Here is a 12633-nt window from a genome sequence, read left to right on the forward strand (position 1 = left end):
TCGCAGTGACTAGTATAATAAGACGCCTTCATTCATAAATAAATTGAATTCATATCACTTTAGATTTATTTTCATGCATTGAATTTATTTTCATGAATGATTCAGAGAGAGCAGTTTACACCCAGCTCACTCGATTTCTTTAATTTTCCTGGTTTCTTCCAGTTTCCCTTTCTAAAAGTTGATAATAGGCTTTTGGTTAAAAAACCTCTTACCTTCGGTCGAAATTCTTCTTAATTGTCTCCTGAAGTAAAAGGGACTCGGCAAAGCCTCCAACGAGGAAGAAAAACTGCAACTTTTTAAGTATAGGATCCTTGAGGAGCTGTGTAAGGTGCTTTATAATTCCATTTGAAACTGGCTCAAACAACTTCTTCATTGCAGAAGGTCCCAAACAAAGGTATTCATTTCTGACGAATCGAACATCATCAGTTCGACATGACCTTGCGAACCTTCCTGCCAGATCAGGACCACCATGTTCAGAGATAAGAACTGTTAAGGAGCGGGGAAGACGAATCCTTGTTGAGTCTCCTTCGTAAGCTCGTCGCCCTCTTTTCTTCAGCTCAAATTCGTTCATCACGTCTAGCCAATCTGCCGGATTTTTTGCACGAAATTTTTCCACTGTAGCAGTTCCAAAGAACCCCTCAAGCAAGGAAACGAACTCTTCGTTCACTTTCTTTCCACCATAAGGTCCCCCTGTGACTTTATGAATTTCTTTGATGTTCCCGTTTGCCAATATCTCATGAGCGGTTACGTCTAGAGTTCCGCCTTTAAAAAGAAGGAGGAAAAAAGTCTTAAATATGCCAAGTGGCCAACACTGTTGGAACATATGTCAGCCACATTCGTATTTAACAAATGAAGTGAATATTGTTGAATAATCGTCGAGGGAATTACCTAACATTATAACACAACTTAGACATAACGCACGCTCTGATTGGTCAAATATCTATCGCATATTTGCCTGTCTACCTATAGAAAACTGAAACATCTTCTCGTCCTGTCAAATGACGCCACACAAGGTTAATTCCCAGATTTAATTTGTTAAACGCTTTTGGTTTGGAGGAAACGAAGAGGACACTTTCAACGCCAAAAACAAGAAATATTTTCTTTAACTAACATTATCAAAATTTTCTATTTAAAATGCAGTTTAACTAACTGTAGTAACATGAAGTCCTGTAAAGGCCGCTGACCGGCAAGCGGCAGAGAAGAACCCGACAGGATTTATTAAAAGCTTGTGTTCTCACCGATCTGTGTAGTATTTGAGAATTCGTGTACCGAACATAACACGGTGTCAGGACCGGGATACAAATACTAGCCGAAACCATTTTGCAAGCGGATCAGCTGGACAAAGCAAGGGAAAAAAAGACGAATCAACTTGTTGTGCCTCGCACGTGGTCTTAAAGAAGATGGTGGAAGGCATGCCTTTTGTAAAACCACCAGAGCCCCTGGAGATTTCGACGGGAGATCCGGCCTTTTCGTGGGGAAAATGAAACAGAAATTCGAAATCTACCTCAAGGCAACCGGAGCGTCGAAGAAACCGGACGAAATGAATGTAGGACTGCTATTGAATCATATCAGTGAATCTTCCCTGCAAATCTACTCAAATTTTGTTTACTTACCCGAGCGTGACGATCCCGCGGGAGGAGAAGACAAACTCCCGGCCGAAAATCCTGACGATTATGCGACCGCCTTAGCAAAGTTCGACGAATACTTTCACAAACGAGGACCTCAACTCATGCTCCGAGAGAAATTTTGGCTTCACCTCTCACGAGATTCGACAGAAACCTTTGATTCCTGGGTTGTCACTGTCAAAGAGAGAGCCGCTGAGTGCAAGTTTTCCGCCAGTCTCTGTGAGCAAGCGGTAAGGGACAAACTTACCTTTTCCTGCAAGGAGTAGCCCTTTCACTGGACAGGACTATTCAAATACTATCACTGAAGGAAGCTACGAAACGTGAGTTGCAAGAGTCAAAAACCGCCGTGATCGAGAGTATCACCAAACGAGAGATAGCTCCTTACGGCGGAAACGGCGCTAATAAGGGAAACAAGCAAGATCCTAAGAAGATACTCTTCCAGTCACGCGGCAAAAATTTCGGATACTGCAACCGCCAGAACCCTCCAGGTTGGAGGAATTGTCCAGCTGCAACAACGAGATGTATCAAGTACAACAAAATTGGACATTTTCCTGAAATATGCAGGAGTACACCTGTTAACTTGGTTAGTCAAGTTTCAGAAACTGAGGGTGATATTTGCCCCACATTTGTTGGAGGAGTTACGATGCCCAGTTCAACTTCCTTACCTCTAACACCCACCATAGAACCAGCCAGTATTCATCAAACCTCCACCTCTGACTCTGGTTGGTATGTCATGCTTAAGGTTCAAGACCAGGAGCTATCATGGTGTACTGACACTGGTGCTCAAGTATCTGTAATGCCGGAGTCCCTTTACAAGGAATCTTATGGGCCATTATCACAAGCAGACAGAGAGCTTGTTGGAGCAGGAGATGTTCCCCTGAGTACCCTTGGATTTGCTCTTGCCTTGCACGAAACCAGAATCCAGGAAAGAGTATACATTGTCAAAGGGGCATCCAACTGCTTCTCGGGATACCCGCAATCCGCAGCTTTGGCCTTATTCATGAAATACCAGGAACCTACAGAGTCAATCCAGTCGAGCATACGCGGTCTCCTGATTTTCCACCTCGACTGGACGTAAAGGAGAACATTGTGAAGCAGTACCCGATGCTCTTTCAGGGCCTAGGCAAACTGGAAGGTGAGTACACTATTCGTCTGAGGGATGGGGTCACACCATTTCGTCTGACTACTCCAAGGCGGGTTCCATTACTCCTCGTGAAGAAAGTAAAGCTTGAACTACAACGCATGCTGCAACTTGACGTCATAGAACCGGTAGACGAGCCGACCGACTGGTGTTCACCCATCGTGGTAGTGCCGAAGGCAAATGGGGATGTTCGGCTATGTGTAGACCTTACAAAGCTCATCCAAGTAGTTCGTCGTGAAGTGTATCAAATGCCTACTGTCGAAGAGACACTCGGTAGCCTTACAGAAGGATCAGTTTTCTCCAAGCTTGATGCCAATTCAGGCTTTCACCAAATAGTCCTCAACTCAAGAGAGTGCTAAGGGCTTCATTACGCCTTTCGGAAGATTCATGTTTAAAGGTCTGCCCTTCGGAATATCATCAGCCCCCGAATATTTCCAAAAGAGGATGGATCAAAAGCTTTCAGGAATAGAGGGGGTGAAGTGTCCTATGGACGATATTGTAATCATGGGAAAAGACCAAGCCCAACATGATGAGCGGCTCAGAAAAGTTCTCGACAGGCTGGTAGGGAGAGGACTTACACTCAACCGCGAGAAGTGTTTATTCTCCCAAAGCAGGCTGCAATACTCAGGCCAGATCCTCGACAGTCAGGAAAGATCCCTCAAAGGTCAAAGCCGTTATGGACATGACAGAACCCAAGGATATTGGAGGCCTGAGACGATTCTTAGGATTACTCAATCATCTTATGAAATTTAGCCCAAATTTGGCGGAGAAAACGAAGCCCCTAAGAGACTTGCTCAATAAGGAAAATGCTTGGGTATGGAGCCCAGCTCAGCAAGAAGCCTTCAAACGCCTGAAGACACAAATGGCTTCGGAGACTGTACTCGCTCTGTATGACCCAGAAAAGGAAACAACTGTTTCCTCAGATGCAAGCAGCTTTGGACTTGGCGCAGTCCTTATGCAAAAGCAACCATCTGGTGAACTGAAGCCAGTTGCCTTCGCTAGTAGGTCCATGACCGTAACTGAATGTCGCTATTCCCAAATCGAAAAAGAGGCTTTGGCTATCACGTGGGCACTAGAACACTGGGCAGACTTTTTGGTCGGAATGAAATTTAAAGTACAAACTGATCACAAGCCATTAATTCCACTGTTTTCCACCAAGCTTATCGATGAGCTCCCTGTGCGCATTCAACGTTTTCGAATGAGACTCCTGAGATTCGATTTTACGATCGAACACGTTCCTGGTAAGTCCCTGTATATAGCCGACTCACTGTCCAGATCTCCCCAGGACGACAAAGCCCATGCATCCAAGTCATGGAATGACTTACGCGATGAAGTAGAGTGCTACGTGAATGCAGTACTTGTCACGTTACCAGCATCGGATCAGCGACTGGATGAGATCCGCCGTGAACTGAGCAGTGACGATACCCTCAAACTTGTGATGCCGTATGTACAGAATGGGTGGCCAGACGAGAAACGCTGTGTTTTTGGGCCTGTAGCAAAGTATTGGAGTGAACGCGGCACTCTTCCCCTCCATAATGGGTTACTTATGAGAGGGCGTCGACTAATTATTCCCCCTAAACTAAGGCCAGATGTACTGAGTCGCCTACATGATGGACACCAAGGCATAACCAAGACGCGCGCAAATGCTGCCTCGTCAGTCTGGTGGCTGGGGATCTCTAACGACATATGCAAGGTTGTGAGCAGCTGTGCTACTTGCGAGAAGTACCGGAGGGAACGCATAGAGCCAATGAAAGGCACTGCGTCTCCTAATTGACCATGGAGTAGAGTTGGCGTGGGCTTCTTCCAGCATAAGGACAAGACCTATCTCATTGCCGTATATTATTTCTCTAGAGATGTAGAGGCTTTCTTGGTTCGATTCACGCGAGTTTACAACCTTCACTAATGACTGGCACTTTGAGCACATCACTTCTTCTCCAAAATATCCCCAGTCTAATGGAGAGGTCGAACGTGCCGTGCAAACCATGAAGATGATCATGAATAAGAGTAGCGACGAACACTTAGCTCTACTGACTTACAGAGATACTCCAATACGCAATGGCTACTCACCAGCCCAACTCAGCTTGGGCCGAAAGTTACGCACAAGAATTCCTTGTCACCCCGATGAGCTGCTGCCTCGGACCCCTGACTATGACCAGGTCAAGGAGAAAGAGAGAGAATACCGAACCAAAATGAAGTCCTACTACGACCACAGACATAGAGTCGATGAAGGAGAGGAACTGTCACCTGGCGATCGCGTGTGGATCCCAGACATGAAAGTTGAGGGAACTGTGATCAAGCCACATGAACGTCAAAGATCTGTAGTTATTCAGACCCCAAATGGCAAAGTGCGAAGAAACAGGAGAATGACTCCAAGAGCTCCCAAGGATAGTCCTCGTTCCTCGTTTACCCTTACAAGCCGTGACAGCCCTGAACCATTTATGAGACATGGCCCAGTAACGGACCTTCCTACTAACTTTGCTGCGATTCAAGACAGCCCAGTACCAGACTTTCCTGACATACCCGATGCGATCAGAGAAGCATCCCGACATTTACCTACCCCGCCCAGGAACCAGACAGTAGAGTACAAGTCTTCACAGACGGAAGCGTGGTCGAATCGTCTCAGGCCTAGAGGAGTTATTAAAAGACCACAGAGATACGTCGAAGAATGCTAGAAACTGTTTTCAAGAACTCTTAGGACTGTTTATACGTATTCGTGTTTAAAAGGAAAGGAGATGTAGTAACATGAAGTCCTGGAAAGGCCGCTGACCGGCAAGCGGCAGAGAAGAACCCGAGAGGATTTATTAAAAGCATGTGTTCTCACCGATCTGTGTAGTATTTGAGAATTCGTGTACCGAACATAACACTAACTGATAGTTCCTTTAAGGTGGCCGAACACAGTTTTCGCGCACGCTTTTGCTGATGTAATTCAGCGCGCGCACAAGAACTGCAAAAAGCAAACAAGCCGTCCATAGAGCGATCATTTTATTTACTCAACGCGTATCCGCACTATCTGTGCTATTTTTTCGCTATAGTCAGCGCAGTGTATTGATAGCTTTAATCTTTTATTACAAAGACATCTTAGAAAAGTTAACGGTGCCAAGAATTCAGCAATTCTCAGCTTTTTCGTCGTGAACCCAGTTAAATGCAACGCATGCGTAGTTAGTCCAAAATTACGATTGAATGGAAAATTGCTCTCTCGGAAATATGCCTTTTTCTTGAGAACCAGTCGTTGGAATTTCACGAAATTTGGCACGAAAATACTTTAGGAAATAAATAACTGGAACTTTGAAAAAAGTGATTTTTGACCAAGGAAATTCTAGATAATCGAGTGAATCTTCAACAAGGGAAAATTAAAGATCTCTCTGTTAAATTTAGCAAAATGGTGTTAGCATGTGAGTATCGTTACAAGCTCGTTGCCTGAAAATTATAAAGAAAATCTAATGACTAGATTTTGTACAAATAAACAAAACCAATTTTAAAAGGCCTGTTGATATTTATTCATGTCGTCGTCATGGCAACGGCACATACGTCAGCTTAACTCTAAAAAAAGCAAAGTTTGTGTTGTTAACTTGCTTGCTGCCAGTTTTGGTAACCGGGAGATCAAGGGTTTTAGAGAAAATGGTGAAAGAAACACAGGTATCAAAACTGTGTTCAGCTACCTTAAGCCTTTATTTTTCACTGCACGTTGTAAGTGAAAAACTTCATAAATTCCTTACTAGAAGTCTGTAAACTCCTCTCTGAGAAAGAAAAGTTGGCATTTTTTGCCTCAAGAAAATTGTAGCGACAACTAACTGGATTTCCATTCAGCTATTTTACAATCATATCATTGAAACAAAATCCACTTGCAAAGAATCCGCTCTCAAGATTTATGGCAACACCGTTTGCTGTCCGTTATGAAGGTATATCGTGGAAAAAAATTTCCACTTTTCGTTTCGTTATAGCGTTTCATCGTTTCCGCACTCTGTTACTACTGGCCGAGTCGTTGTTTTCTAAGTTCGACTAGCCGTTTTAGAAGTCGACTCATCGCTTCATGAATTCGTTTCGTCGTCTTGTCAGTTCGATTCGTCGTCTTGCCTCTTCGACTTGCACCTTTATCTTGCTTATCGTTATTTCTCGACAGTTTCTTTATAATTTCTGTTCGGATTTCTCTGTGCTATTGCTTCCCTTCAACGATAAATTAACTACGATCTTCGCTCCTCTGGCAAACAGCTCATTCAGTTTCCGGCGCTTTGATTAGTTTATCGCACTTTTTGACGGTTTTCATGAGAATCAGTGACTTGATCACAAAACAAAATTAAATCTATTATTTTCTCCGACAAAATTCACGCATAATTATCTCTTAAAGGTGCCCTTCGTGGTTAACAAACTTTTCTCCTTTTCTCACAACATCCCGTGTGATTTATCAGCTTGAACCGATAGAAAGTGTGTTTTAGTGCACGTGCTTAATTATTATTCGACTGCTTCTTTTACTGCCAAGTATTTCTGCTCATTTCTCGTGAGGCGAGAAAACTAAAGCGGAAAGAAAATCATAGCGCGCGCATCCGACGGGTTTAACTATTTTTTTTTTGTACCAAAAGAAAATAACCAACTGTTTAACATCACAGGATATTTGTAGTCTATTCGCACGTCGTTCGCACTCTACTTGTGCAGTTGGATAATAAAATGACTTACTACAAGTGCTTTCGCCGTCTCTACAGGTGCTTTTGCTGTCTCTGCTGCGCGCAAATCCCTTGGTTGGTTTAGCGCCCGTCAAAAACTTCAATTAAATGCCGTTACCATGCAGGCACCACCTTATCTTTGCGATATATTTCATGACAGATTTAATGTGTCGGGACGCAACACTAGAAGTTTGTCACAGTTAAACCTTCCTAAATTTAGATTGTGAACTCGTCAACGCTCTTTCGCCTTTCGCGGGGCAAAAGAAGATAACCTTCCAGCAAACATTCGAGGCACACACGATATTTTAAGTTTTAAAAGGAAAGTGGCCCATTTTATTTAAAACTCTTCTTAAATGGATTTTTTAACCTTTTTATACCTTTATACGAACCTATGTTAATTATCATTATCATTACCTTTTTCTATTTTTATTTTTCTTCGCAATACATGTAATTATTATCTAACTACACTTAGACGAGTACAAATAACGCCATAGACGAGTACAAATATCACGCAGTATTTGTACTCGTCTATTGTAGAGTACCGGTTAAACAGGTTTTCTCGCATCGCGCAAGCGAAGATTAGAGTGTAGTAACGAAAAAAAAAAAGTGGCGGACAATTTAAATCATATTTCCGACGACGAAGAGTCAAAATGGCTGGCAAATATAGATCCAAGTTTATTAGTTGAATCGAACGAAGAAAAACAGCTTGACGACCAGAGAATTTCTTCATTTTATGAAGAAAATAGAAACAGCAACACAACAACGCGCCAATTCGGTTCCGCTTTGCATATTTCTGTCACGCACTCCCTGTAAATAAATATCCGCGAAATTCGACCGCTGAAACAACAGTTTGGTGCGTTGGGTAATAAATAACTTATTAGACGTTTTGTCTTGTAGTATCGCTGAGTATTTTTACGCGTTATTTGTATTTTGACTCGCCCTACGGGCTCGTCAAAATACGGCACAACTTGTAAAAATACTCAGCGATACTACACAACAAAACTTCTAATAATAATATTCTTTTACCCATTGTAATTTATTACTGTATATATCATTGTATATTACGACAGAAAAGCCTCGTATAGGGGAGCCGCAATAATAAAGTGTATTGTATTGCATTGTATTGTATTTCGAATTTTATTGTAAATATTCGTTTTGATGTTAAAACCACTGTTTTTCATTAATTTCAGTTAATAACTCGTATCGAGATAAGGAGTCAGTTTCCATTAGAATTTGATGAGTTCATTTTATTCACTCAGCCAAAAAACTTCATTTCTTCCTTTTGAAAGGTGTTACTCCAAACTTTAGAGCATCTTTTGTGCTCTGTGGAATTGAATTTTCTCTATCGTACTCATCACTTTCTCAGTAACAATGACAAAACGCGAGGTAGCCATTTTAAAATTTAGTGCTCCTGTTATAATCACAATCACTTCACGCGAGGTGATTTCAGCGAGATATGACGCAGTTCTCGACCAATCAGCGCGCGCATCTCTCTAATCATTGGAGCAATCACACTGAAGGGAGATTTAACGCAGTACTTGACCAATAAGAGTGCACGCATGTCTATAACCATCGGAGCAATTGTACCAAAGGTTGATATTTCCTATGGATAGGATGCTGGTTCATAATACGTTTTATGTGACCCGTCCGGCCCAGCTCGCGCAATCCCATCAAAATCCAAAGTGAAAGCTGACTTGTGCAGGGCCAAACGGGTTGACGTGAGTCGGTCTGGCAAAAGCCGTCCGGCCCTGCTGCCCTCATTTTACTTTGTTGCACAAACTTCAATGAAAAAAGAAATGACAAAAAAAGTCGCGTTTTTCAAGGAATGGGTAGTTTCTTGTTCTGACTCGAAAAAATAAAGAAAATGTTCTAATTCCAGAAGTTTTCTTGTGTTCTTGTGGATACGTGTGCCCTTCTATCGCATCCTACTTATGCAAAAATTTCAACCTATCACATAATATTCATAACATATCATACTTATCGGATATATCAACAGAGTTGAAATGATAAATTGGCCACCGTAACGATTACAAAAGCTGAGATTTCGAGCGTTAGCCCTTCGCTCCGACGAAGGGCTAACGTTCGAAACGTCAGCTTTTGTAATCGTTACGGTGGCCAATTTATTATTTCAACTTTGTTGATATATCCAAATTATTTCGTTAACCCACTGACGCAGCCCCAAACAGTTTCCTTAGAAACTATCAGCCTTTTATCATATTTATCATCTGACTATTCCTGGTCATATGATAATATGTTTATTGACTGAATTTGGTCGAGCCGGATGGGAAATGATTTGGCTCTCGGTCCTGAAGCATGGACCTCTCTGCACTCGGTCCGTACGTCATGACCTCGAGCCAAATATTTTCCCTTCCAGCTCTCCCACCCAGTCAATGAGTAGATATTATCATATGGCAAGGTAGTCCAAATGTAGATCTGAGCAATCTGAATGATTATTTCTTGGCAGAGATTTTTCCTAACGGACCGTTTCTATGGAATCGGTCATATGCAAATTTGTATAAACAAGTTTGGTCTGAGTGCCGTATCATTTTCTACTTTCCAACCTCGCTTGCTTGAGCTGTACCGTAGATTTTTGTGCAGACCTCGCTACGCACTGTTCGTACTGCCACGACCTTTGGCCAGCATTCCCCTGTTGCACAACTATTGTAATTAGCACCTAAACACTTGCACCTCGTTATTCACACCCACCAACCACAATACATGTAATTACCATATCTGCACCTGCACCCGTATATATCTGTGGACAACCTCATTAAAGTGCAGTTTTGAACACGATAAGTAACGGTCAACATGGTGGCAGCGGTGCTTGTCTCTTAATTTCACAGTCAAGAAGATTCAAGCCGATGAGCGATATTGCCTCAAACACTCCAAACAGTCCCTTCCCGCAATTCAAAACAACTGGGGATGATAAACAGGATATGGAGGTCTACATCGAAGACTTAGTCGACTACTGTATTATGCAAAACTGGTTCGATCCGTCCAAGGAAACAGAAGCAGCGAAGTGGACGAAACCAGAGAAAGCGATGGCATGTCATCGAGCATCGTTATCCCCTGCAGCCAGAGCGATCTACAAATACAGTTTAGGATTGTCTGAACAAGATCAGAGCAAACCGCACACGGTTATCAACGCTCTGAAAGAGTACTACGGCGCTAGCATCGGGGTCTCGGGCGAAAGGCAAAAATTCCTTTCCCTGCTACAAAATGAAGAGGAATCCATCGCGTCTTGGGAAACAAGGATTCGCAATCAAGCTGCACAGTGCGAGTACGAAAACTTCGCTGATAAATTGATGAGAGATCAGTTCATCGCGGGATTAACATCTGAATCTCTCCGCGTAAAACTGATTGGGAAAGGCCACAGGCGTCGAGATGCAGCGAATACCGCAGCTCCGACACCTTAACAGCGGCCTGCTTCTGGTGTTGCGGTGAACATCCCAGCCCTCGTCAACAGCATTGTCCAGCGTTCGGGAAACGATGCAACAAGTGTGGAATCATTGGCCATTTTGCTCGTGCATGCAGAGGAGGAACGAGAATTGGTAGAAGACGACATCAGCAATCGAATTTTGTTGATGATGACCCTGATGAAGAGGCATTTGTTATAAATGATCAGGCAGCGCCAGTCGGTGCAAAGAAATTCTTCGCTCACCTACACCTCATCCATGGGAGGCGGTCGAAAATTGTTAAAGCTCAAATCGACTCGGCGTCGACCTGTAACACTATGCCAAGTTCAGTATTAAGCCAGCTATTCCCGAATTTGAAAATCTCAAAGACGAAAAGCAGAATCAACACGTACGGAAGCCAAACAATGAAACCAGAAGGTCAAGTAACCCTCGTGTGTGAAAGGAAGGGCAAATTCCACACAATTGACTTCCTAGTGGTGAACGTTCCGGACGACAAGCCTCCACTTCTTAGCGGACGAGGCGCACAGGCTTTAAAGCATTTGACCATCTATGCAGACGAGACAAACGCGGTCGAGGAGGAGACCACACGAAACACGCAGAAACTGCCTGCACTCGGCAAATTGACTTCAGAGGACATCCTAAAGCACTACCCCAACGTTTTTAAACCAGGACGCGGGAAGCCTCTTGGGAGCCCCATGCACATTGACTTGGACCCGTCAGTCACACCCGTTCATGCCCCCACTCGTCGAGTTCCAGCGGCAAAATTAAACAGGGTCAATGAAGAGCTGAAAAGGCTCTGTGAAGAAAGAATTATAAGGCCGGTAACCCAACCTACCGATTGCCTGTCCAATATACTGGTTAAGGAAAAACCTAATGGCAAACTTTGCACCTGCATCGATCCGAACCAAACCATAAACAAGGCAATCAAAAGGCCCAAGTACACCATACCCACAATCGAAGAGAGGCTACCGCTTCTGACAAACGCCAAGGTATTCACCGTCGTTGATGTTTCTGAGGCGTTTCATACTATTGAACTGGATGAAGACTCTTCCCTTCTAACAACTTTCCGGGGGCCAAATGGTCGCTATTGTTACAATCGGATGCCCTTCGGTTTGCCTTAGGACCAGAAGAATATCAGCGGCGACAACATGAATTTCTGGACGGATTGAATGGGGTAATCAACATCGCAGATGACATCTGTGTTTATGGCTGTGGCATTACTAAGTAAGTAGCCGACATAGATCATGACCGAAATCTTATGCATCTACTTGAGAAGTGCAATGAACAAGATCTTCGACTCTCCGCTAAAAAAATTCAATTTAAGTCTAGCTCTGTTTCATTTATGGGGCACCGACTTACAAAAAATGGAGTACAGCCGGATCCGAGCAAAGTAGCTGCGATCACAGAAATGCCAACCCCAGCAGATAAGGCCGCATTGCAACGTTTCCTAGGAATGTGCCAGTACTTGTCCAAGTTTTGCCCAAACCTGTCCCAAACGATCCTCCCATTGAGGGACCTAACTAGGGATGACACTGAATTCCTTTCGTCAGAAGTCCATGAGGCGGCATTCAACTCAGCCAAGACTCTCATAGCCTCAACAACAGTATTGCACTATTATGACGTCAGCCTTCCTGTGACTCTTCAAGTAGACGCATCTGGCAGTGCCATAGGTGGGGTCTTACTTAAGGAGGGCCATCCTGTCTGCTTCACGTCACACACCCTCAGCGCTACAGAAAAGAATTATGCTCATATCGAGAAAGAGTGCTTGGCAATTGTGTCCTGTATGGAGAGAT

The 12633-nt window shown here is 43.4% G+C and overlaps 1 protein-coding gene and 1 pseudogene across 2 annotated transcripts in view; one reads left to right on the forward strand and one right to left on the reverse strand.

Annotated features, from left to right (window-relative positions):
- The window catches only part of LOC111339508 (heat shock 70 kDa protein 12A), a 28380-nt gene that overhangs the window by 2021 nt on the left and 13726 nt on the right, over positions 1-12633 (reverse strand). For both annotated transcript variants that reach the window (XM_022946181.2, XM_088760244.1), the window contains exon 5: positions 213-762. In XM_022946181.2, the coding sequence (XP_022801916.1) occupies positions 213-762 (550 nt within the window). The remainder of the gene's footprint in view (positions 1-212; positions 763-12633) is intronic.
- LOC148730670 (uncharacterized) lies at positions 10286-11961 on the forward strand (annotated as a pseudogene).

This window comes from Stylophora pistillata, chromosome 5 (genome assembly GCF_964205215.1).
Source record: "Stylophora pistillata chromosome 5, jaStyPist1.2, whole genome shotgun sequence".
Lineage (NCBI taxonomy): Eukaryota > Metazoa > Cnidaria > Anthozoa > Scleractinia > Pocilloporidae > Stylophora > Stylophora pistillata.